A 26,258-nucleotide genomic window follows, 5' to 3' on the forward strand; every position below is an offset into this window, starting at 1 on the left:
CCATTGCTGCTGGCCAGCAACAATAAAAAACCGAATCGTGGACACATAAATTTCAGCTGCCGATAAACTCCCTCGCCTGTTAAAATGTGGCAACACTCACCGACATCCGACAGATCCGGCAGCAGTATCTCCTCGCCACGATGCCAACTGGCCACGCGGACATAGGGCCGCACATATTCCGGTATGGCGCACTTAATCAACGCCGAATTTCCCAAATAGACTTCAGTGTTTTCCACGTGCACATGGAATTGACGACGGACCACTAAAAGAGCGAAAGCAAAAAGAAAGCGAAGCGTTTACAGAAGTACCAAACGAAATCAGAGGACGACTGGCCAGGAACTACAGTCGCGGTTGTGATAATAGCACAGGTATTTGATTTATTACATTTATAGATTTATTTAAAAAACGGAAAAGAATGAATTTATTTTCTAAAAATGTTTTAAGAAGTTCTTAGTAAGTTAAACACAAAAGGTCTTGTTTATTATCAAAAACCAACGATTTATTGCGAAAAAAATCGAATCACAAATGGTTAAAAAAATTAAAAAATTATGTTCATTTGTAAAAAATCGTAAATTTTCAAGGACTTTTTAATTTCCAGATACAGAAATAAAATAAATTTAATACAGTCAATAAATTTTCAAAAAGTGCTTAAAAATAAATTATTTTAACTTATCACCCTTAAATGTTAATATTTTTTTATATGCCTTATACATAAGTTGGAAACTCTTGAGTTCTCCAGAAAGAGTTGAATAAAATATAACATGTTCTCAAAATTAAACGAGTCTCATAAAGTTAATGGTCCGTTAAAGAAAATTCCTGTGTGGAAGAACCAATTAATAAATTATGATATACAGTCGATTTGCTGCTATTATTTCCACCGCAGCTGTGAGTGCAGGATGGGGCGAATAAAAGTCAACAAACGCTACTGTCTGGTCGCCGGCGCCAACTGCGCATACAGATGAGCCAGGGCGCATAAAACGCTTTCGGGCAGCACAATCCATGGCTGGCAGCCCCGATGGAACTGGAACTGGATCTGAAAGCGGGGCCCAATAAACGGACCACCTTACAATGCAGAATGGCTGCCGTTTAAATGAATGAAATTGCTCGAAATTACATGCAAAGCGGAAGTTGAAGAGCGGCCAAAATACTCGAAGGAAAAGCGACACTGCGAGTGGAAAACGGAGTGACACAGATGATACACATGGAAAATGCAAAGTGTAAATATTGAATGAGATTTTAAGCGACTATCATGCAACGTTGGTTTTTCCTCTGGGGGCTTGGGTGGATTGTGTTTACTTAAGGCCAGGCTGTGCAAATACGAACGACGTGCCCCGTTTTCGAGGTCAAGCATTAACAGGCAGTGCAAACAGCGAGTGCACAAAATAATTAAGTTAATTTCAGAGAGACCCGAGAAAGTTGCAGCTGCTGGCCAAGTTTGTCGCATCGATCACTGCTCGAGAGTTGGCAGGAGATTCGCAGGATATTAATGTTATATGAAGTGGAATAGATGGGCGGGGAGAGGAGTGGCGGCCAGGTGACATCCCAGGGGCTGCCAGAAAGCAGAATCGTAAAGAATGCCAGCACAGCGAACGTGAGCAGCTTCAAAATGTTGTCAACATAATGTGGCCCACTATCTCTTCGCTTCGGCAGTGCTGGCATCTCGATAGTAGTCGAGTTAAATCAGTATTCTAACATATAAAAATAAAAAAAAAAAAATAGTCATTAATTTTGTGTGACCATTGAAAAACAGATGTAAACCTAAACTTCAGCGGCACATTAAATGTATGATCATTTTAACATTTAACAAAATATGTAATCCCTTTAAAATAAGGATAGTTTTATCAATGAAAGAAAATATCTATAGATATAGAACTAACAGGGGTCTTGCTAGATTATACTATAAATATCAGTTTAGATAGTTTGTAGAGTGTACAATGTACACACTCATTGTAAAACTTTAGCATTATGTATAGTTATTATTTAAAGTTGTTGTTCATTTACCAAAAAATAAGAAATTGATGACAATTTAATGTTAGTCAGTGAAGTTACAATTCTTAATTCTAATGTAATGAAGATTAATACATTTTTCAAGTTAAGCTTATGCAAAGGATACGTTTTATAAAGCTTTAGGACTTCTATTCTAAGTAAAGTAAGTCATTTGTTTAATCCACAAGAAATCTTTAAAAATTGATGTTACCTTATAATTGAAAAAAGAAGATATTCAAACTTTTCTGAATTCAAATAAGTACATGCAACAATATTAACATTGAGCAATACATTTTTGTTGTTGCCAATAACTTATTGGTCAACTTAGTGAAAAAATTTAGATAGTTACACAATATTTTCTTGTAAAATTAGGTATATTGTCTCAATATAATTTGAATGACGAAAGAAATAAAACTGAAGGTTTACAATTATTATTATAATGCATGATTTGGGCTCTGTTTTTTGTAGTCCACAGCTGGCAGCACTGCTCTCCTCACCTCGAGACTCCAGTAAGTAATGTTAATGGTGGCAGCGCATTCCGCACTCCTCGCCAATGGGCGACCAGCCACTTGGCGCTCCGCCCGTACTTATAGCCCCACCTACCCCTACCAAGATCTATGCCATGGCACTATACCATAGCACATTACACTCACCTGCCTGCACCTGAACATTGCGACTGAGGACGGTGCCCGCCTCGTTGCTCGCCCGACATCTGTAGGTGGCCTCGTGCACATCCGTGCGATAATATTGCGCCAGGAACGGTGGGAAGTGCAGGGTGCCGTTGCCTGATATTTTCCTGCAAGTACAAAAGCATCGCCGGCGAACGGTGAAATGCAATATTTTAGTGGGCACATTCTTTCGGGGTTTTCTTCTACATATTTATTTATTTATTTGCATTTGGGAATGGCGAACGTGGCGCACAAATTTGCTCCACAAAAGCGACAGCAAAGTGGCTGCCATTTGCTGGCGTGTATTTTTACAGCAGAAAGTACATGGCTCACAAAGTGTGAATTTACATAAAAATGCAATAAGCTTAATGCCGGGGTGTATGCATGTTGATCTCAAATGATGTGAAACGGCCTAAGCTCCTGCTGCTTTGAAATGCAACGTGTGAAAAGTACCAAAATTGTATATATTTTAATATTTCTAAATTTATTTTTTAAGCACCTCAACGAAAGAGTGCCATTTTTTCTGACATTACTGAGTCATTTTGCTTTTAGCCAGTTGCCTGTATTTTCTGTCTTGTTTTCCAATCGGCATGTCAGCTAAACATGAGCTGGCAAATCAAAATTTAAGCTTTCCGCAGGGCTTTAATGCATTTGATTAGCTCTGTGGCTCTGGATCAGCCCGAAACCCATCAAGCTTCCCATCACATAAGTCATGGAGGCCACACTGCCAACCTCCTCGGCACTCCAAATGCAGTTGCAGTCTCAGTACCGCTAATCATCTCAACTGCAGTTGCAGTCGGGGCTAACAAGCTATGATGACAGCGTTGAGTGCACTCAAAGAAACTATAAATAACTCTTCAACTTCTTGTATATTTTTTATGAAAGAATTTCCTTAGGTTGAAAGAATATGGCCTTAAGGATATTTCTTCAACATCTTTAAAGAGAATTCAAAACTAGCTCAAAGAAAATTATAAATACAATAATAAAGTTCATGCTCGAATGTATCTCATAGTTTGTGATACCTATATGTATGTAATATTGTAAAATTAAATGATAGATATATGTTTAGATTTCCCAAAAACTATCCTCATAAACTATCATAATTTTTCTCGCTGCAGCTAGATGGGTTTTTGGCTTCGCTTGTCCTGATGTGGCACACTGAATGCTGATGCCGAGGACAACGAGTGAACCAACATCAACCGAAAAAGGGAAAACTTCATCAAGCGCTGTTTTCAAAAATGTTTAAGTGCCAGCAATTTGTTTACGTCTATTGCGTTTGCATGGAGGGCACAGAGGAAAAAGAGCTGGATGACTCCGTGCTCCGAGTTCCGTGCTCCGTGCTCCGTGCTCCATACACCATGTTCCCTGTCCGTTTTCCATTTTCCGGAGTCATCCGACCAGTCCATCCATCCGTCCGTCGGTGCAGCAGATAAGTACACGTCCCATATACTCGTCACTTGAACTCAGCCATGCTCTTTAGTAGCTTAAAATAAATTTTGTTTCATTTCTATGCACTGCCATCGCAACTGAGTTTTGTCTACCATTTCTATATAATCTTTTTTTTTTTGGTTTTTTTCGGTTCTGCCAGACTGACAGTCGTCGACATATATACACTCGTATAGTCGCCTGGAATCCCCGGTTTTACGGATGTGCATGTGTCTGTGGGCCAGATCACGTATTTGAAATGACATTTCATTTTGCGAAACATAAAAATTCTTTTAGTAAATTTGTTGCCATATGTGAACGGCGGCGCGGTGAGTTTATACATTTTTATCTTCGTATTTATTTTCGGGTCGTGCCATAGCAATTGCGCTATTTTTACGATTTATCTGCTTTATGCGTTTGCTGTTATTTCCATATATTTGTTTATTATTTTTTCTCGTTATATAATAATCCGTTTAAGAGCCCGTACAATGGATCAGCGGCAATTTGTTAACAGAGAGCTCTAAACCAAAAGCAAACAAACAAAGAGTTGCATATATGCAAATACCTGTAGTGCCTTGGCCAAGTGCGTTAATTTTTTATTTTTTACCAGCTTCGGCTAATGGATTCCAACAAAATAACCGCAAATTAAGGCCTTACTTGTGTGGGCAACTAATGTACTCGCTTTGATTAATGCCAAACGCGTGTGTACACTCGCATTTAGCTTGTCATCCGGCAAAGACTGCGTTTTTAATATTTTAAATGTTCGCAAACATGTCACTAACAGAGGAAAGTGTATGGGGAAAAGCCATGGGAGAGATAAACAATCTTGGAAACAGTATAGCACTAAAAAGGGATCTTATGTTTTAACTAAGATTTTCATTTGATCTTAAACTGTACTAACAGATAAAATTTGTAAAATAAATCTTTTTGTAATTTTATTAATATTAATTTTTCTTATTAGTATCCTTGTTTAGTTTACTTGGCTAGAAGTATTAAGAGATAGAAAATACCTATTATTTTCCCCTCATCTGTGTGTACATGAGTTGTGCTGCGTCTGCAACTTGGTTGCATTACTTTTGTGTAATTTCTTTGGCCTTTTCAGGCAACAAAACCAAAAGCACGTCTTTTGTCTGCCTCCCCCGCAGTGTTGTTTCTCCTGCCTGTCAAGCATTTTCAATGAAAATGTGGCCGCAAGAGGAAAACGAGGAAGGTGGCAGGCGGCATGCGTCTGTTAACATTGATTTTCACAGCTTTTCGCGACGTTGTCTTTGCGCAATGTCAATTAAAACGAAGCAATTCGGAAAATAACTTTAATGCCACCCGCAAAACTGAAGCCGCAGGAATGTGACTTCCGAAACCGCCGCCAGGAAGCCAAACGACACATACTTACGACCGCAAACTACCAACAATAAGAGGTACACTTGCAAGAAATTATGAATGGAAATATGGTTTCTAAATCACATAACTAGTTTTAAAAAAACATTATTCTGAATTTTTGAATTATCCTGTATGCTAATACTTTTTGTTTAACCTTAGGACACATTTTAAGTTAAAAGATAGCTCTACAAGTTTGACCACAGATTTTTAAGATACTTTTTACAAACTTGTGTACCTACTGCATTTCTTATAATAAATACACTGCGTACTAAAAGTATTTAGTCCACAAAAGTATGGACATTTCAATAATATTACATTGCATATTTTACGCATTTATTATATACTTATTGAATATTTTGTGATGCTTAATATTACTCCAATCTTTCTTCGTTTCTTATGCTTCGAAAGATATTGTTCATTTCTTTATTTGGAATATCTAAAAATTAAAATAAATTACTTCAACACTTGCCCCATTGTTCTATTTTTTAAAAACCTAAAAAATTAAAAATTAAAACAAATTTCCCTGGAAAGTGTATATATTTTGGTAACGCTTTTCAATCCTGAAATTATTGTTGATTAAAATAAAATTTATAAATCCTCACTTGTTACACCAACATTTATTATTTAAATGGTAATTTGTATGCCACACTTTTTCCCGCAGTGTACGTGGCTCACATCCGCTTATTACTACACAAGTGCAATGTGGCGGAGACCGCAGGAACTTACCTGAGGCCCGGCACCTGGGTGGCCAGCGATCCGTCCCGCAGGACCCAGGACACGAGGGGCGGCGGGCTGCCGTGGGCGGTGCAGGTCACCTGGGCGCCCGTGTCGTTGCCGAAGAGCAGCCGGGGAGCGGGCTCCAGCAGGAATGTGGGCACCCGTAAGCCGCTTGTGGCCAAAAGGGGCGTGGCAAGGACCGCCAGTAGCAACACTCCCAAAAGCAGCGCTAAAAAGGGTGGTAGGTTAATTACCAACATTGTCGCCATATAGCTTGTTTAAAACTTTAATGCCGCCACAGCTGCCGGCATTTCGCCATGAATATGTGTGTGGTTGTATTTTGTGCAACTCGTGTACGAGTGCAACTCATAAATGCGGTTAATTTGGCTTCGGCTTCATTTCGCCAGCCGCCAGCGAGCGCTTGATTCAGATTCAGATTCACATTCATATTCATATTCAGACTCACATTAGGCGGCACTTGACTGCTGAGCCAAGCCACTTGGAAGCGACTTAGCGGTTGCAACCTGCAGCCAACATTTTTGATATACATTTATACAGTTTCAGCTGTCTAAAGGCTACAACCCATTAAAAAAATATAAAGCTATCATTGAGAACTTGTTAGGGAAATGATTTATTTATTCATTTTAGAGACCCAATTTGTTATCATTTTTAGTACTTGAAAAAATTTAGTGAAAATACACAAGTAGCTCTTAAAAATGGTTTAAAATAAATAAAGCTTAAAGTAAATACTTAATTTCAAAATAGAATAAGGAAATGTTTAAGTCCGTTCACCATATTTTAACTTATTGATAAGCATTTATAGTCACTGGTTACAGATTTATAAATACTAGAAAAAATGTATTTTAATTTAATTTATTTAAATTCACTTAATTTGAAAAAAAAAACTGTTCGTCAGTAACTCAATATATTCAAAAATTCATGGCAAATTCTTTTTTAGTGTATGCACTCCAATAAATAACCCCTTTAAATATGAGTTATCTTGACTTGAAAAACTCACCTTTTGTCAGGGCAAGACAAGGAGGCTCTAATAAACTCATATCGTTGCATGAAAATCCAATGTGTGGCCTGTAGGAAATTAAATTTAGTCTCGTTTATTTTTCCAGCAGCTTCTCCTTGTATCCGGCTTGTTTGTTTTTCCAATATGAACATATACTGCTCTTTCTGTGTGGCTTTTCTTATGTTTGGCTTTTGTTTAAGCCCCTTGCTGCTGTTATTATTTCAGTTTCTATTTGGGGAAATTTCAGTCGTTTTTGATGTTGCTCAGCCACCTGAAATGCATAGAAGACGAAAGCCAACAGTTTAATTTACATATGCATTATGAAAATGTTTTCATTCTATTGTTTGGCTGCCGAAAATGTAAAAGTTTGCATTTTTAAAGCAAAATAAGTTAGTTCAGCAATTATATGTACGTATATGGCAGAAGTCTGCATGGACAACTAAATTGGGATAAGTCAAATTAAAATAAATACGCTCAAAAGGATTGCTTTAGATTTAATTTCGTTACGTGTGTGGTTTAAGCTTTCAGGGATTTTCGTTTTGATTTTTTGATGTCTACAAAATGTATTCCTATGAATTGCAGATTAAAAACGAATTTGTGAAAATAATTTTGCTGCTAATAAAAACCCAAAATGAATATTTTAATTTTAAACTTTAAAACTTTATACCCCATCTTCATGTCAAGTTCAAATCATTTGCGATGTAAAGGTTATGGGCTCATTCAGCGATTTTCAAACGAAGCTTTGTAAACAATCCAAGGGACAATTACAACATTTCGAAATACAGAATACACAAAGTGCTATATAAATATACCGAAACTTGAAAACACATGACGACAGAGGCGAGAAATCAACATCAGTACTGTGAATTGGGGGCTCCTATTCTCGTAATATCTACCCCCAACAGAAGCAACCTTCGCATGCAGAGAACACACATACCGAGCACACAGAAAACGAGGGAAATCCTGCGTTTGCATTGCTGTAGAGCTCTTGGCAAATACATTTAACGAGTATTTATGAGCGAGCATACGAAATGAATGACTTTTGCCATCATTAAATTTTATTCGGAATGGCCCGGGCCAAGTTTACCCCTCGCACGGGCTGCCGACTACAATGAAGAAGACATAAACATGTTTTGAGGTCGAGGAGCAGGGGTTCAACAGCCGGGCGAAAAGCGTCGAGCCGAATCCTTTGCCGCCCATCTCGATTTTCCTTCTCGTTTCCTTAGCCAGTCGGGCACTTAGCTTAGCGACTAAATAAACATCATCATGACACCCATTACACAAAATCGACAGACATTGGATCGTACAGAGAACAAATTTTGGGGAATTATAAAAGAATTTTAGAAGGCTCTCAGTCTTTAAGGTATAGTAAATTGAGTCTTTAGTTTAATGAACATCGTGTGGATTTTAACACAAGAAATTTATTCTGGAATTTATTTTGACATTCATTTTATTTTATGGACAAAACTGTGGATTTTTTTAGAAATATAGTTTTTAGACTTTGATTGAACATTCATTTTTAAGTGTAAAGTATTAATCTAAAAGCAATTATCAAATTTTAAGCAAAGTAAGTATTAGTGAAAAATCGGTAAAACAACTTAAATACTTTAAAATTAAAAATTCCATACTTCTTAAAGAAAATATGCGTTTTGATCCAGCTGTCTTAGGCCTAACAAATAAGTCCTAAGTCTCTTCTTGATATGAAAACCAGAATATTGTTGATAAATCTTAGCATTGGTGTCTGGCCTACAAAAATATCAATTTATTAGATGATAAATCTGCTTTTTTCTGTGTATTTTCGAGGCTGGTGTGTGCTAAGAATTTTCAAAAGGGGCGGGAAAGTAGGCGGTGAGGGTCACACTGAAGAGTTCTTTTAATGTTTGCAACTTGACACCTTTTCAGCAGGCACATATGGGCGGAGGCATCTCTGTTTGCATTTAATTGAGAATTTAAAATGATTTGTTTATTCTGGGAGCGTCTTTTGTTGAGCGATTTGCCACGAGCAATTCGCTTCTTTGCTCAGCACTTGGACGGCATCGTCCTTAGAGTCCTTGCAGAAAGACACACACACACACACAGAAGGGGCTGCGTGTGGGTGTTAGCTCTTTCATTTTTAATGAGTTTTTATTTTCCACGCCTTTGTCCCGTCCAACTGTCTGACTTCGGGATCCCTCCGCCGGCGGAGGTGGGCCAGCCTCAACTGACAGGATACCAGCCACATCCTGCTCCCCTCGTCCTTCGTCCTGCGCCCTCGCAAAGCGATTACTTTGGCTTGTGTGTCGGGTGTCATAACTGCTAACTGTCAGCAAATTTGACACTAAATATGTGGACGCCGCTTTAGTTGTGTCACTCTGGATTATATAAGCTTTTTGTAACTGAGTTCTGCCCTTGTTTATTTATTTTAGTGTTATGTGTGCGACGTTGATTATAACAACTGTTTATTTGCTTTGGTAATCCAGTTGTGTGAATTTAGCAGTTATTTTTTGACTCCATGGCCGGCTGCTACCAACATTTTCGTAATTGACAATGAATAAACCATTTTACAACTAACTTTTAAGCTCCATAGTGCTGTCATTTCAGGCATTATTTTGCGGATCTATTTAAATTCGCTTTTGGGAAATAAAATTAAGAGTCAAAATGAAGTCATCAAATCAAACGACAATGGAAAATGGTATTATCAGCGTTTTAAATTCCTAGTAAATTCCTTGTTAAATTGTATCTTGATTTAATCCAAAAAAAAAATGGCGTACTTTGTAAAATCTAATAAAAGGTGATAAGAGCCCTCTGATTCTTTCCCTGAGCTCATCCATTAGCTACATTGAGTTCATCTCCGGCAACGTGGAAACAATTCGTAGCGGGCAATCAATCTTGCACAATGGAATCCCCGAAAACAGGCCACTTCCCATTGCGGAACGCTAGCCAATGCAACGGATACTCCTCGGGAGTCCTTTGCTCAGCATGCACCTTGAGCTCACGAGTGGATGGATGTTTTCATTTTTTATTTCTCACCTCTTTTCCCCACTCCAGGATTTGTGTGCCGTGAAAGGCTTTAAGTGCGGAACGCCACAACAAACAGCAAAAGCAATAGCGAAGGCAACAATTCAAAGGCAACGTGGTCATGCCTTCATGTGTTGCCGAGGCAGTCGAGCGAAAATCACCCCCTGATCCCAAAAACACTGGGCGAAAAAGTGCAATCATTTCATGATTTAAAAATGGGTATGCTTAAAAAAATATATATTTACAAAGGTATAAATTATACTATTTATTTAAAACGCGATCTAAGCCTAACAATTGCCGATCAATGCTGAGAGATTTTTATAAACTAATGATGATCTAGCTCAAAAATGCTTATAAGGCTTAGAGATATTAGTGGAATATTCATACTATAATAAATTTGGAGAAATTAGTCTGAGTAGAAACACCCTTCTTATATATATTTATGGATATATGATATATATGATATGATATATATGATATATATTATATTATATATGATATATGATATATCATAAAACATTTTAAGAAACAATTGTTCAGGAATTTCTTACAATCGCATTTATAAGGTTTTTTTAAATTGCACAATGCCCAAGTTAAGTGAATTTTTTTCAGTGATCCTCTTATGCCCTGGCTGAGGTTAAACGTTGCTGCATCCGCCGCTGCCACGCCCTTATCCGGTGAAAGGAGTGGGAGTAGGTCGGTTGGTAGTAGGCAGTGGGTGGTGGCTCATGTGGGCCGGTGTTGCAGGCGTTAAGCAATATAATTTTTCTTGCTTTGAGACGGAGCTGTTGAATCGTTTTAATGCTCGTCACCTGCAATGTTTGTTTTCTTTTTGTTCTCGCATGCAAAAGGTGTTGCATATATGTACGTATGGGAACAAGTACAACCATAGTACATATTCGCAGCACTTTGGGGCGGATGTGTTTGCGTTTAGCGCTGGTTGACAGCTTGGCAATTTATATGCCCGACTTCCTGTCAGCCGGGGGTTTAAAGGTGACTTAAAGCCGGTCCCCATTCCTCGCCACCCCAGCAATTTCCTGTAGGCAGCACCCACTTCAGGATCCCTGCGCTCGGGCCTAATGCGAAAGACCCGGAACAATGGATCCATTTGCACTCGCCGAGACTGAAGTGCAACTCTTTGGTTATAGCCAACAAAGGCTCTTGGCCGCAAGTCAAAGAGCATCCGTCGCGGACCACGTTCTAGTAAATGGCCAGAGCTATGGCTGCGAAACAAAACGGACACTGGAACAATGTACTCCCGACCTGGTCTATAGTTCAGGATGAACCGAACTGAAATGAGGCTAAGACTACACTGCAAATTAAAAATGGGAGAGGAGAAGTACGATCACTAGTTGTTTTTTTTTGATTTTTAGATGAGAAATGCTTGATAACATTTTGATAACTATTTTCAAAACGTTTTCAATCAATTTAGGTTTTGCCATAGGACTTTTCTTAAGACCATCAAATTTTCCAGTGTAATACTTTTATAAATTTGTTTTCTCTGTATATAAAAATGTTTAATAATAGTCTTTTTAGTTTTAGTAATTTATTTTATCTAAAGTTCCATTTTCAACGTATTTTTAAGTCTTTCAAGGGACTAGTAAGTTTCTCTACAGACACAAAACAACTCTAACACTTTTAAGCCTTATGATGTGAATAAATTCCAATTAGATCATCCACAAAATAATGTTGTAGTGCAACTTAATAGCAAAGAAACATTTTTCTTTATAATTACTCTTCTTTTTTTTAAACCTAATTATATAAAAGATTTCTTTCACTGCTGCTTTCTACAACTGGGGAATGGCTTCCGAGGATGGGCCACCGGAAATGCAAAGGCGACGAGCCACCTAATAACATTTCGCCCTGCCCGACCCATTCACATTGCCCCCGGTCCTCCCTCCCTTCCCCGATATCGCGTGTCCCTACAAATGTTTGGCCACCTTTTATATAACATCAATTCGGGCACAACAGCGGTTGTCTAGAAGGGCAACAAGAAAAATGAGGCACGGCAACAAAATGTAATGGGCGCGCATATTTTTTCTGCCATGGCAACTTTCTATTGTTCATCGCCTGCCGTTGCAACCGTCCGCCCTTTGGGATCCGGATTCTACAGATACGTTCGTACATATATCTGCGAGGGGTCCACAGCCAACGGTTCAGCGATGCTGCATTGTCACATTGACAAACCCCCGAGCTTTCTGGGATGCCGCTGTATCTTTGTTCTTGGCCCTCGGGCGTTTTCGAGTGCCTTTGTTTAGTCGCTGTTGATGCACTGCTAAAAATGAAAGATCTTCTTTAAAAATGTGTCGATATTACCCATATCTACTTTAGATCCTTGAATATTTAAATTTATATCTCTAAGATACATTTTAATTTTCATGTTAAATTTTATAAGCCTTATATTGCAAGTCAAATTTTCTAAGTCTTCATAAAGTATATTGAACATATTTAGACATTTTTTAAAATTTTAATTTAACTATAGGATAATTTTTCTCTGTGCACTGGCTATGCTGTCGTGCAGCGAGGGGTCCTTGTTGTTATTATGAATAAAGTTGACTTGAGTGTATTGCGAGGACGTTGGCCATGGCGGTGACATCGCTGGCTGGTCCAACAAATAAATTTAATTGGTACAACCGCTGGCAGCGAACTCTGCTCACAACTCTTTAAAATTTTCCGCTTGATAGCTGCTGGAGGTGTCAAATGAGGAAGTAATTTGGCGTGAATGTGGAAGACATAAAAACGTAATGAGACCGCTAAATGCAGCTGTAATGACAGCGACGATTATATCTGCTAGGAAGTTCAGTGGACTGGATAAAAAGCGAAAATCTGCCGCCATCTTAAAGGCAACATTAGGTATTTTCAGCAATTATATTAAGTTAAGTTTAAGAATTGCAAAGGGAATAAAAATGATATGAATGCACATATTTCGAAAAAAAACTCCAAGCCCTAAGAATTGTTGGAAACCAAGTTGCTATCAAACAGACTAGCAGAATGCAGTGGCACTCAGGAAAATGAAGAAAAGGTGGGTTTCCTTATTTTTTTGTGTGAAACTCAACCGATTCGAATAGAATTTCCAATAAAATGTAAATTTTTCCCTTGACCACATTCCTTTTGCTTTGTGCGCTCGCTATCTGGGATAACTCTTCAAGATTGGCTCCACAGTCGCACCCGTTGCATACAAATATTTTTCGAGATTAAAATTTAATGGATCCCCCACACAGCCAGGCGAAAGCCCCCGATGGCCAGTCGAACTGGAATTGGCAGCCTTGTGCAACATATTCAGCTTATCTCCGGGCAATGCATAATTCAACAGCTTGCGGCTTCCATCCCAGAAGCAAAAACCAAAAATGAGAGAAAGCAAAAACCGAAAAAGCAAACCAATTTTTGTTGGCCAAGCGAAGATGGCAACTCAATTTGCTTAGACTAAGCAACAAACAAGCGGCGAAAACTGCGAATCATTCAGTGAAATTACCTCGTTATCTTGCAGTTCCGAAAAATGCTTCGTCCTGGCTGCAGGATCCCTTGCTTATATGGGTGGGATGGTCGTCTGGCATGGGATTGTGATTTTATTATTTTTGGCAGCTTGCCCGGAACACTAACACATATGTCTGGCAGCTTACATATGCTAGATGGTGGAACGGAAAAAATCATGGCATATTCTGCGGCTGCATTCAACAATTGCCAAAAAGGTGGTTTGCCCGCAAAAAATATGGAGAAACGTTGGAGAAAAGAGAAGGAATCGCGACCATAAATTATACGCAGTGCATAGACGGTAAATTTTTATGGACTTGCGATTCCCCGTATTCCCTCCACCATTTCTCTGCCATTTTTTCGGACTTTTTCCTCCACTTTCTTTTGGCCATTGTTGCCGCACTTTTATCACACTTTGATAATCGCACGGCACATGCTTCACGGCACGTCATCGCTGACATCTCGGTGGCCATTCGATTCAATTTGCCGCTCCATAAATTCCCGCAAAAAGTCAACGCTACATTTGCATTTTTCCCCCAAAAACGAAAATATTCGCCGGTGTTTTTCCCGGTCTTTCCTTTGGCCCTCTTTTGATCGGGGGCGGGGGAATGGGGTTTCACTTGGCCAACAAAAACCTTTTTCACACTTTTCCATTAGCCAACATTCGGCCTGCTTAGCGCTCAAATTATTTCACCTTTTATTCAATTTACTTTATCCACTTGCCAGGGGTCCGTTTTTCGCTGTTTGACGGTGAGTGTGTGTGTGTGTGTGTGTGTGTGGGTTTTGTGTATGCACCAGCAGCTTCCGTTTCCGGTTCCGTTAGGATGTTAGCAGCCCGTGTGTACACAAAGCGTAAGCGTTTCAGGCGGCCCAGCGAAAATCCACTTTTGTTACATTTTTTTATGAACACATTCGGGCGGACAAATAACCCGTGAAGTCAGTAAAATCCACGATAAAACCAAACACCACTCACGGGCCAACACACACGCACATCCATATATGTATAGGGGCGAGCAAACAAAATGTCAGCTTGAAAATTGCGCTGCATAGTTTTAGGCAGCGGCACACATACACATTAAAATCTCACAGATGCCGAAACATTGATGGATGCACTGGGAGAATGTTTTGGGCCTTAGACTTTATCTTCTTCCACTAACAAAAATAAGGTTCAATAAATTAAAAATTAATGCTTTTGGTAATTTATAATTTGTTTAATATTTACTTTGAACTACTAGTAAAAAAGTTATTAGTTTCGTAAAAACCTCTTCTATCGCAAACTTTTTATAATAAAAATTTTAATACTTAAAAATTCTAAAATAAAATAAATATTTTTTGATTTTTCCAATATTTTTAAAGTTATTCCTAAATTATTAAAGTTTACCCACATTTGTATTTTGTAATAGAAATTGATTTTAAGTGATTGCAATTTTTTTTAAATTGGTAAACATTGGTTCCCTTTATGAAATCTAATAATGTTTAAGCTTTCATATTTAAACCTTAGAAAATCTATGAACCTTAGTAAAAATAGAAAAGTGGTAATTAGTTATCACTTGAGAAACTTTCATGATATTTGGCTTATAGTCTTCAATAGAAGAGAAGTGTATTTAACTGATAATCAGCTATAACTATTGATAATTATTTTCTGTGTATTTATCCCTTTTAGCCCGCACACACTCGCCCACACACTCGAGCACTGGCCACTATCACCGTTGGCACTACAGTCATTCCCAGAGGCAGCATCCATTAATGCTTTTTCCATTAAATCCCCAAATAGTGCCTAACACACACGCACACTCGCCGGATAGTTTATCCTTGTTTGTGTATGTGAGTATGAGTGTGTGTGTGTGTGTGTGTGGGCCGATGCTTAACTAATACTAAAACACTAACGCTGGCAACTATTTGCGAAATCCCGATTTCGTCCGCTTGACACGTCCAAACAGTTCGAAACGCCGGCAATGACTGAATCCTACAGTCGTCCTGCGCTGCCGACGTCGCTGCTGCGTCGCAGCGCTGCCCTCGTCCTGTCGCTTTGGCTTATCTCTGTCAGCGTAATCGTTTGGCACACACACACAGCCCCGCTTTTAAGCAGGACCACCCATTAACCCGCCCACCCAGCGCCTCCCACTTTTGGGGCCGTTACTGCAACTGTTGCCACTCGTGGCCCACAATCGAACGACGCCGACTGCGAAGTCGGCTGAGCAGTCAGCGCAGCGCCGGCGTCAGCGCATCCTTCGGCATTTCTCTTCTCTCTCAGGACCTCTGCGCTCTTAACTATCTGTCTGGCTTTATCCTTTGGGGAGCTGGAAAGAGAAAAATACAACATGGGGAGGCCAAAGAGCATAGAAAGAGAGTGAGCGAGGGGGCGTAGTGGGTGGCGTTCACTTGTTGTTGCTCTGCGGCTGTTGACATTTCCGTGAATGACTGCAACAAGGATATCTACATACATCTTTATTTAAGGACATTTTAAATATTTACAAAGTCTCTATAGGGTACAAAAAATTTAATATAAAATTCATGATATAATAAGTTATGATTCATAACATATAGCAATATGTTTCAAAGGAATTTTGATTAACAGGTCTTACTAAGTCACGTAATATTCCCAAAAAATATTATTTTACTTAATTATTTTTTATGACAGATAAATAAGTTTTAAAAAATGTTTACAAAAAATTAGAAATTTAACAAGTAGATATAAATAAATAAGGAAAAACTTAATAACACATACTGTTTTTATATTTTCTTATTGCTTAATATTTTGAAGATTATGAAAATCCAAATTAAATCTATTTTTTTAATAATAATATAGATTAATAATTTAATAATTTAACTACAATTTCAAAGCACCCAAAAATAAACCATAACTTTCTGTTTAGTTTTTAAAGTATACCTTGGGTTATTCAAAATATGTTGTATCATAAATATGTGACAATAAGACATAGATCCCCATTCGACAGCGTTGAACACAAAGCAAAATGTGATTTAGCACTTCTCAGCCTGGTATTTGTGCGAGAATAAAATAAGCACAACATCTAACTCGTATATCATGCATCAGCTTTCTATTTGTATTTATTTCGCTGCCCGCCCATTGAATGTTAAATCCGCTTTTACTGCATTCCGACTGCATTGGGCACTTCATCACCTCTGCGGCGACATGTGACATCATAAATCACGCCGACTGTCCGCTGCACGAATGCCACTTTGGCGCCAAAAGTTATGCTACATAAAGCATGATACACATGCCAACAGAATCCCCGAACCCAAAAACCACCCAAAACAACCAACACAACGTCCCACTCTTTTTTTTTTTTTTGTCATATTTTACTACGCGACTTTTAGCGTAAACTGTCATTCAGTTTTGCACTCACACATTCTGTTGTTGTTTATTTATTTGTTTACCCTTCATTTTTCCCACCCAAAACACCCGCAAAATATTGGCAAGCACGTGTTGCTTTCCCTCGCATTTCTCTGCTGTCAACAAAAACCATGCGCATGCGCGCTCTTTCGACGTCGGCGACGGCAGAGGTTTTCCACTGGCGGCGCTTGAAAAGTTTTCAAAAAATACTTGACCTAGGGCAAACGGAAAGCGAACGAACCAACTCGCATGGGTTGCCACTTATTTAGACACAAATGCGGGCGAGTGAGAGGCTCTCGAGGGTTACGGCTGTCAAAGCGCATTATGATTTTCATATATCATGCCGAATGTGGAGGGCTATTCCGCTTTTCCCGCCACATAATAATAGCCCAAGGGCGAAAGCCATTATGATGTGCTTACCTCGCCAAAAATGATGAATCAACTCGATTTTCATCATTGCCGCAGGTCAAACAGGCACTGAACGGGGATAAATCTATGAAATTACTATATCAAGCTAGTAATACAATACATTTTTGCATAATAAACTCTAGAAAAAAATCTATGATATGAATTTAAAAAAATTTGGAAAACGTAGAATACATTTCTTTTAAAATAATATTTTTTTCCCATTATTTATAAATTGCAAATGAGAAAAAAATTAAAATTAAAATCAAGGGATATTCCTAAAAGGTTATTACCAATTTTCAAACAAAACTTGTATCATTAGAAATGGCCATGCCTAAATCACTTTTGGTAAGTCTTTTAAATATATTTTCAACATAATGTTTATAATCAAATTAAACAAGAGGATTTTTTGCCTTTGCTTGTCCCTATTAAATTCCGAATTCAATTTAAGATTGATATTCTAATTGCCCTTAGCCCCACAAATTCTATATTTTTTCCCCAGTACATATTTCTCCCGATAAATCATCGCCGTGCGCCAAATGAAGTTGCATAACTCGATTGCCTGGCAAACATATTTGCACTGTCATTAATATTTCTGCCAAGTATGTACTAGCAAAGCCATGTTTCTCACATGCTCTGACTGCTTAGCAGGGATATTACGTATACGCCCGAGTGCCGTGTGGAGAAAATGCTTTGTAATTAAATTTAAAAGCATTTCATGCAACAGAGCTTAAGTGAATTATTAGCTGACACCCATAAACAAGAGTCAGGACACCAGTTTGCTTATCCCGAAATGAGTGTGTGTGTGTGCACGCTTAAACAAATGACTTTGGCCATTTATGAGCCTCTCAGATAAATGGCGAAATTGTTATAATTTGGCGGCGCAGCACATTGGCAAAAGAGGCCCAAGGATTTGGGATGAACAACATAGCTATTGGAGCTGTTTTTGCCTTCGAATTCCTGTTGCTTTTTGCCAAGTTATATTGTAATGTGGCATGTGGCAGGGTGTGCTGCTTTTTTGCGCCTTTACGGCTCGGAAATTGTTTGCTGCGAACTCGGGTCTCAGCAAATGGCATAATTTACGTAGTCCGCTTATCTCGGCATTTAATTTTAGATTTACGAGCTTAATGGCCCCTTTGCATAGAGGTCTTGTTGCGTTTGAATGAGTAGAACTCAAGTTGGCATAAGGGAGTTTTATGGCCAGCCAGCGATTTATTTATCATCCGGTGGCAGGCGGACTTATGAACGGGTTACGCATAAAATTCAGTTCTTAAAGCGAATATTTATGATAGTTTTTGATGGAGAGCATGCTTTTAGTTAAAACTTCTTTATGAAAATCCCACCAAAGATACTCCAGAAGAGTAAAATAAATATATAATTACCTATTTGTAAATCATAGTTTAAAACACAATATTTAGGAACATTTCTGATTAAGTCTGTAGTTAGAAAAACATTTTATATACTATTAAACTAATAATGTTAGTCATCATAAAAGTATCAACCAAAAATAGTTCACTCTTAAATAGATTGCCTTTATTGCTTGATGTATAGCATTAAATTTAGTTATCATTGAATTTGAATATTATTATTATTATCATTATTCTCTTGATTAGCCCGCCTCTATTGTTTAGTTTCTGTGGCTTTTCACACCGAAAGTTAGGGAGCCTAAGCACAATTACCCTAAAGACCCCCAAATAGTTGCCACCGACTTGGGTTTTCAAAAGTTTCGGAACTCATTTCAGGTTGATTAAGCTTTCAGGCGACACACTTCGCCCCTGTGAGCTGTTATAAATGGCGCTTAAAGTGTCATTAAAACATAATTATGCCACAACAATAAAGAAGACCCGAAAATAGGCAAATTATTTAAGCTGCCATTGGTGGCACAATGCTAATACAGACCACTCCCACTTGGATGCTTATCCTTTCGACTTTTCACGGCCCCGCAAATTTGCCCAGCAATGGATACCCTGAACTTTTGCCGGTCGCCACAAATGCAACAAGAATAACAACAGCATTCGGGGGTTGTTTAAGGAAAAAGTGTTTGCCAGTACACGAAAAGTTTTTCCGACTCGAGGGGTTGGTCGATGTAGATGGGTATTTGGGTGGGGAAAGTCTGCTTTCCTTGTTGAGTGGTGCAGACCGCAACTGTGGGGCGGCGGTGGTGGTGGTGGTGGTGCCGATGATGATGGCAGTGCCCGTGCCAACAAAAAGCCATAACAAAACCGCATCATTATCATGAAGCCAAGAAATAGAGCAGCATTCAGCACCCAGCATCCAGGAACCAGCATCCAGGATCCTAGAACCGAGAGCCAGGAGCAAAGTGTAAAGAACCAACTGCCAGATGGAGGACGAATCGGAAGCGTGGCGCTGCGGCCACCCAGGGCAGCAATTTTGTGGGCTGTGCTTGCTCAGCTTGTTATAACAGCGGCAAAATTTAATAAGCGTTTTATTATATTACAACAACCACGGAAGCAGCAGTAATGCCAAGTCACCCACACTCGGAGAAATTTCGGTAATATTTATTGGTTCATTGGATTGCAATTTCTAACATTTAAACATTTTATTACTTTTATTAAATTTCGTAGCTAACTGAATCTAGCTTCCCGGCTTGTACAAGTATTTAACAAGATTTGTTTTTTATGAGAAACATTATAACACCGTTCTAACATTATATTTATAATTTAAATTTTATTTTATAACTTTTTTAAGATAGTTAAGTATATAAGTACATATTTAAGTAAGTATATTTTTAGAATATTTAATTATATATACCAAATAACAGCTTTTTTAAAGTAATTACCTAAATATCTTTCTTTCATTATCAATTTTAATACAATCATGAGAAATATTTTATTTACAGCTCTTTATATAGCCTATACACAAAGATTCTTAAAATACTTATTTAAGAAAGGTTTAAGTTATTTATAATATAGTTATATTATTCAAAACTGATATACACAATTAAACATAACATAAACATAACTTAAAATATCACAAGGTTATCCTAAATTATGACGGTTGATGCCTGAATACTAGTATATTTAAAACATTACCTGACCATTTCCAGCTTATTAGGGTACAATTTCTCTCAGTGCCTTTGCAGCAGTGAGTCAGCGGGCAAAGTTCATTGTCGAAACCAAAGGAGCAGCACTTGTTGCTGCCGCCCACGTTAGCAGGCCAAATGTGTTAATTGTGAAAGTTTCAAAGGGTTAGCAGCTTACCGATTCAAAACTCACAAATGGTCGATATAGTTTGTGATAATTTCCCTGCGTAGGTCGAAAGTTTTTAACTCCCACCTCCGGCTGGCCGAATTAATCGTTTTTGGCAGACTTTCTGGACCCGTTCAGCTGGTAAATTGTGGCTCGTTTCGCCAAAAACTAAACTTAGACCCTGTGGAATCGAGGCAACCCCGACTTCATTTGGCACGCTTCATTGACTTTTATTGAGTTCTCGGGAAATATTGCGGCCGGTCATTCCACCTACCTGGGCGCATTGACAAGTGGCAAATTGTTTAAACCATAAATCAGTTAAGCCCACATTTAATATGAGTAGTCGGCCATGGGATTAATTACGAGTGCAGCGAACGGAGGCCGTTGCATAGAGCGCTCTGAAAATGTTTGTTAATGAAACTGCAATAATTTATGCGCACACTCGGATTTTAATGCATTTTTGTGGCTTTTAAATTGCTCGACCGCAGGATGAATGCAGCGCGGTTACGCATACGACACGTTGGCCGGGTGGAGATGGCGATGGTTATGGTGATGGCGATGGTGAATTGTAAATGGTAAATGGCAAACGGATGAAGGACGGAGTGGGTAGAGATTGGAACAGGAGCAGCAGCATCAGCCGAAGGACATCCAGGACTGCCAGGCAATTATTGACATCGACTTGTTGGCGCCACACAATTTCCGTTGATGCGTGGCAATGCAATTATGAAAATTATGCGACAGTCAACTCTTCGTCGCCGCTTATTCTTCTTTTTATGCCCTCAAAAGGGGAATTATAGTGTTGTCGTTAAGTGGAAAACTCGGTTAAATAGACATTTTCTGCTCTATAAATTAAACGCAGTCTTAGGGCCGATTTCTCGTCCGCAGTTTAATTGAAAAGGGGGTTCAGGGCCTATAAAATATCCATGCAGAGTTAAAAACGGTCCTTAATCAGCATCTTAGGTTTATGTTTTAAGCCAGTTTTCAAGCAATAAAATACAACAGTTTTTTTTAACTGATAAGTTAAAAATGCTTATACATTATTAAACAGATATAGAGCATTTAATTTAATCATTAATTAGAAAACTATTTGTTTTGCTGTTGGATTTCAAACTAATTAATTTAATTTCATAGCTATGTATTCTTAGAGGATTAGTTGTATTTCCTACAATTCTGTATCATCTCATCACGGATTGATCAGGGTATTATAGCTTCGTTTTCCGCTGCTACCTTGGGTTTCTGGTTCCTCTTTCCATTCGCTGGCAAATCACTCAGGCCCTCAGATAATGTCAATCTTCCCGGGCTTAACCAGGAAAAAAGCCAGAACATTTTGCCGCACACACAGGCGAGTTTTATAAAGGCGAGACAGGCTTTGGGGCGGTTCTGTCAGCGTCTGCTGACATGGCTTTTGTGTAGTTGACTTAAGTTAACCCCCCTTCTGGCCAGAGGCGTGGGTGCACTGCACATACGCGCGTATGGGGGGGCGGGGTCGGCTGTGTTGCGCCAGCATTACTTGTCAAGTGAGCTTCAATTTCAATGACATTTAAGTGTGCCGTCGACTTCTTGGCACCCGTCTCCCTGCGAGTCCTTCGAGTCCTGCGAGTCCTGCCTCAGCCACTGCCACTGTCATTGCGGCTGTGTTGCATTTGACACATAAGTGGCCTTTAATGATATCAAACTTCATGTTCCTGCTTTCACTGCTCTTCACATCCCGGCCCTTAGTTTGCATGCCTAACTTTTTCATTGAGTTGTCATTGCGACCCTTTCATTTGTCGAGTTCTGGCGGAGATAAGGATGCTACAGGGGGGTTAAGGGCGGGGCGAGAAGGGGTTAAGGGGAGTGCTGCAAGGAACTCCTTGGGGCGTGGGTTCCGCTGATGAGGGCTCCTCGCGGATCAAGTGGCATTTGTGACAAATTCTGAACCGCGACTAAGTTAGACAATGGAGTCGGAAGGTCATAACGCACAGAACTCAAAAGTTTCAGAGTTAATTACGTTTTGTATAATTTGTTTAAAATACTTAGCGTATATATGGAAGAAATCTTTTCAACTTAATAACAATAAATGCTTCTTTCTAAAATTATCTGTTAAAAGAGTTCCTACTACTTATACCTAATCCTATATCATTTTAAACCCAAAATTCGTTACCAACTTGTTTGACTTACTTGGTATCATTGTTTAACCATAAACACTTAAAAGCTGAGTCTTATCTCCTTCATCTCACCAGATTCTTTTATCATTAGCCCTTGACCAGATGTTTCAATAGCCTTCAAGTCCTCAGTTTGTTGCAATTATAATGATAAAACTTTACAGCTCAGCCGACAGCTTCGCCCTCGGCCATAAAATTTGTGTATAAGCTATTGAAATCAAATGAAATAAATAAAATCTCAAAGGTGTCTAGACGACAAAACACCCTGGAATAATTTTAAAGCAATTAAATAATAATTTTTATTTATCACAAATTACAATATCTATTTTATAAAATATATCTAATATCCTAAGGAAATTTAAAAAAAATATATATTTACTTTAGATAAATGTGCTTTTAATTGTTTTAAAAACGAAAATTAGCTTAAATGATTTTAAAAATTAATAATATTTAGTTAATTGAATGAGTCAGTTAATTTCTTAACCATAGGTTAAAAAATGCATAATCAAAAAGATTTTAGTTTAACAAATCTTTGAAACCCAAAAATATTTCAAGTTATATTTTACCAACTATATTATACCCCGAAAAGCTGTAATAAGGAAGTACTGAAAAGTGGGCGAGACGAAAGTCGCTTGGCGGTTTGCGGCCTGTGGCTGGGAGACCCTTGATCTCCGGACAGCGAATAACGGACAGTGGACTCCGGACAACGGACAACGGACACTGGACAACGGACAACGGACAGCAGCTGCCGTTGGCGTTGGGGGCGACCCTTGTGAATTTGAAAAGTGCTTAGCCGTGACAAAACCTTTTTTCCACTTAGACAGTGGCGGCGTGGGCGGATGCGACTGGGGTTCGGAGTCTGGACTGGACCGGAAGGGGGTCGGGGCGAGTGGAGCGGAAAGAGCGGACCGGAATCCGGCAAGCGTGGCAGTTCGCGCCCCCAATCGCATTATTGCAAAAGGGCCCGGCTGGCAGCTACTTTCCATGGCACTTTTATGCGCCTGGCCCCAACTTTTTCCTTTCCCGCCTTTTCAATAATAAGGGAAAAATAGTACGAGCTTTGAATTTCCAAATGATACACGGCCGAGGAGGGGAGCCGCAGACAGATATATATATATTTTTTCTCTATATATTTGGTATATAAAAAACGGAGGCGGACAACTAAGCTGGCAAAAGGAAGTGGCAAAAGCAAAGTTTGAAAAGTGGACGTCGAAGTGGAAAAGGCAAATTAAATTATTTCTCATGAAAATGCAAGACGCGACGGGCAGAAATTGAAAAGAGCGCCGGATGGACGGAAATAAAACTAAAATGCGTTGCGCGTTGGAAAATTACAATTAAATTGACTTTGCCCGCGAAGCGATAAAAGTAAATTAGCATAATTCAAAGTCGTCCGTCCGCCAATCGAATTGAAAGCGTAGCGAAATGTGAAAGGAAGTAAAGGCTGAAGGGCCAGACGGGGACAGAAAGCGCATACTTTCAGGTGCTTATCCCGTATCTCTGAGATGGCTTTTGTTATTAATGCCACTTGACAGCTTTTCGCCCCGTCCACTTCAGAGGACTCAAGTGGCCGGGTCACCTGCATTTCCCCCACAACTCCCACTCCTCGCCAGCAGCTCCTCCTGGCTGCATCCTTTCTTCTCGCACTTTTTCGAGCCAAAGGTGAACTCGCAATTCCCAGCAGTGCCGAGAAATTCAGCATTTTATAGCTACTTCTTGATATTTAAAGATTTAAAAGATGTCTATCTCTTTTAAAGGTAAAATATTATAAATATCTCAAAAGATCTTAAAGAAAGTATTTATTTTACTTCTTACTACCTTGTCATCTCTACAAAAGGTAAAATATTTTAAGTATATCAAAAGATCTTAAAGAAAGTATCTATAAATGCTTACATACTTCATAATAATCTTAAATAAGTTTTATAATCTGCATTTTTTTAAGACGTGCTACAAATTATTATAGCTTTTGTTCTCACATAAATACTTAAATTAAAATTTAGTGTAAATATTCTCTTATTACCTAGATAGCATACACATTTCAAGAATTTCCTAGCCATTTCTATAAATGCTTATCATCAGTTAATAAAGGATTCACCCTTAACATTAGCCTTGGCACACATCTCTGCTAAATTTCCATTACCTCAAAAATTGTTTGCTGGATTTATATGAATTTTTTTAGATCCATTTCAGGATTTATTACGCTAAAAGGGTTCTAGTTTATATTGACAGATTGTGGTGCTGGCTTAAGTTCAGCGGGGTTAATAAAGTGCAGCAGCACGATGGTTTCAGGCCGGCAACAAAGCGGAAAATGTGAATAGACTGAAGAACTGTACATCTGTCGTCGGAGGAGGGGCGTGGTGGGTGGGCGTAAGGAGTGGGCGGTGGGAGTGGCAGGGGGCGTGCCGGGCATGCAAAAAACAAAAGGCAGCAAGCGTGTCCTGACTGGGTAATTGAAAGCAACTTTGCGACGTTGCCCGCATGGAATTGGCTACAGTTTTTCTTTTTTTTTTCGTGTTTCGAGCTGCTGCTGCTCCTGTTTCTCCGCTTTGTTGTGAGTTCTCGGGGTGCATGCGGAAATTGAAATGTCAAGTGTGCACTGCCATGTGTGCTGAGGCACTCCCGCTCATGGATTTCCATGGTTTTTCCCTGGTTTTACCAGGTTTTCCCTCCCCACGAAGCGACATTCAAACTGGGCTTAATGGTCTCGGGGCTGGCTTAAGCGCATCAGCTGATGCTGCCATTGATGGGTTTAATTGTTGGAAATAAACGGAGACCCAGGGACGTGGCAACAGGAACTGATTCATTAAAAGGCTGAGACTATCAGCTCCGTTCCCATTTGCAACTACTTTTCAAAAGGGAAAACCAGATGGTGGGGCCAACTTGCTTTCAACTTGACGTAATCGATTGCTAGAGAAAATCTCAAAGAGTTATCTGTATTTCAGGATCAATTACTTATATCTAAAATAAACAAACCATAATAATATCAAATAAATATTATTTATTATAACCAGTAAAAATCATTTATATTTTTAATTGTTTTCGGGAATTTTTCTTATGAACTAGAATTACTATATTATATAAATATATGTTCATCTCTGTTTTATCTTTCTAAGTCCGAATTTATCTTAATTTTATGGGACTTTTTAGTATACCATATATTTTAAAACACATTTCTCCTATTGGAAAAGTCAAAGCTATTTAGGCAATAACTTTTAAATTTTAACCCAATTTGGTGTATTTTTTATTACATCAGAACAGGACTCAGGAACAGGACAGTGTACTACCTTTGGCCATAATGTGCTTGTGGCTATCTGACTGCTATCGGCTCGCCGCCATTTGCTGTTTGCTTAATGGAAAATACGTGCTTGGGCATAATTGGATTTTTGCTATTTTTGTTGCCTTTCGAACGGCGATGATCGCAAAAAACACATACTCCAACGAGCACTTTCATTTGGCGTGGCATGATTTAAAATGTTATGCATGGCCAAC

The 26,258-nt window shown here is 38.8% G+C and overlaps 1 protein-coding gene across 4 annotated transcripts in view; it reads right to left on the reverse strand.

The window, feature by feature from the left end:
* The window catches only part of LOC119561618 (Down syndrome cell adhesion molecule-like protein Dscam2), a 36,343-nt gene extending 20,735 nt beyond the window's left edge, over positions 1 to 15,608 (reverse strand). For 3 of the 4 annotated variants that reach the window (XM_037875204.1, XM_037875206.1, XM_037875207.1), the window contains exons 1-6: positions 15,547 to 15,608; positions 13,661 to 13,813; positions 7,192 to 7,462; positions 6,183 to 6,402; positions 2,640 to 2,782; positions 101 to 262 (exon numbers count right to left, since the gene is read on the reverse strand). In XM_037875204.1, coding sequence (XP_037731132.1) covers positions 101 to 262; positions 2,640 to 2,782; positions 6,183 to 6,402; positions 7,192 to 7,231 — 565 coding nt within the window. In that variant the 5' untranslated portion in view covers positions 7,232 to 7,462; positions 13,661 to 13,813; positions 15,547 to 15,608. The remainder of the gene's footprint in view (positions 1 to 100; positions 263 to 2,639; positions 2,783 to 6,182; positions 6,403 to 7,191; positions 7,463 to 13,660; positions 13,814 to 15,546) is intronic. The other variant, XM_037875205.1, reaches the window with a different exon arrangement.
* Between the last annotated feature and the right edge of the window lie 10,650 nt (positions 15,609 to 26,258).

This window comes from Drosophila subpulchrella, chromosome 3R (genome assembly GCF_014743375.2).
Source record: "Drosophila subpulchrella strain 33 F10 #4 breed RU33 chromosome 3R, RU_Dsub_v1.1 Primary Assembly, whole genome shotgun sequence".
In the NCBI taxonomy this organism is placed as follows: Eukaryota; Metazoa; Arthropoda; class Insecta; order Diptera; family Drosophilidae; genus Drosophila; species Drosophila subpulchrella.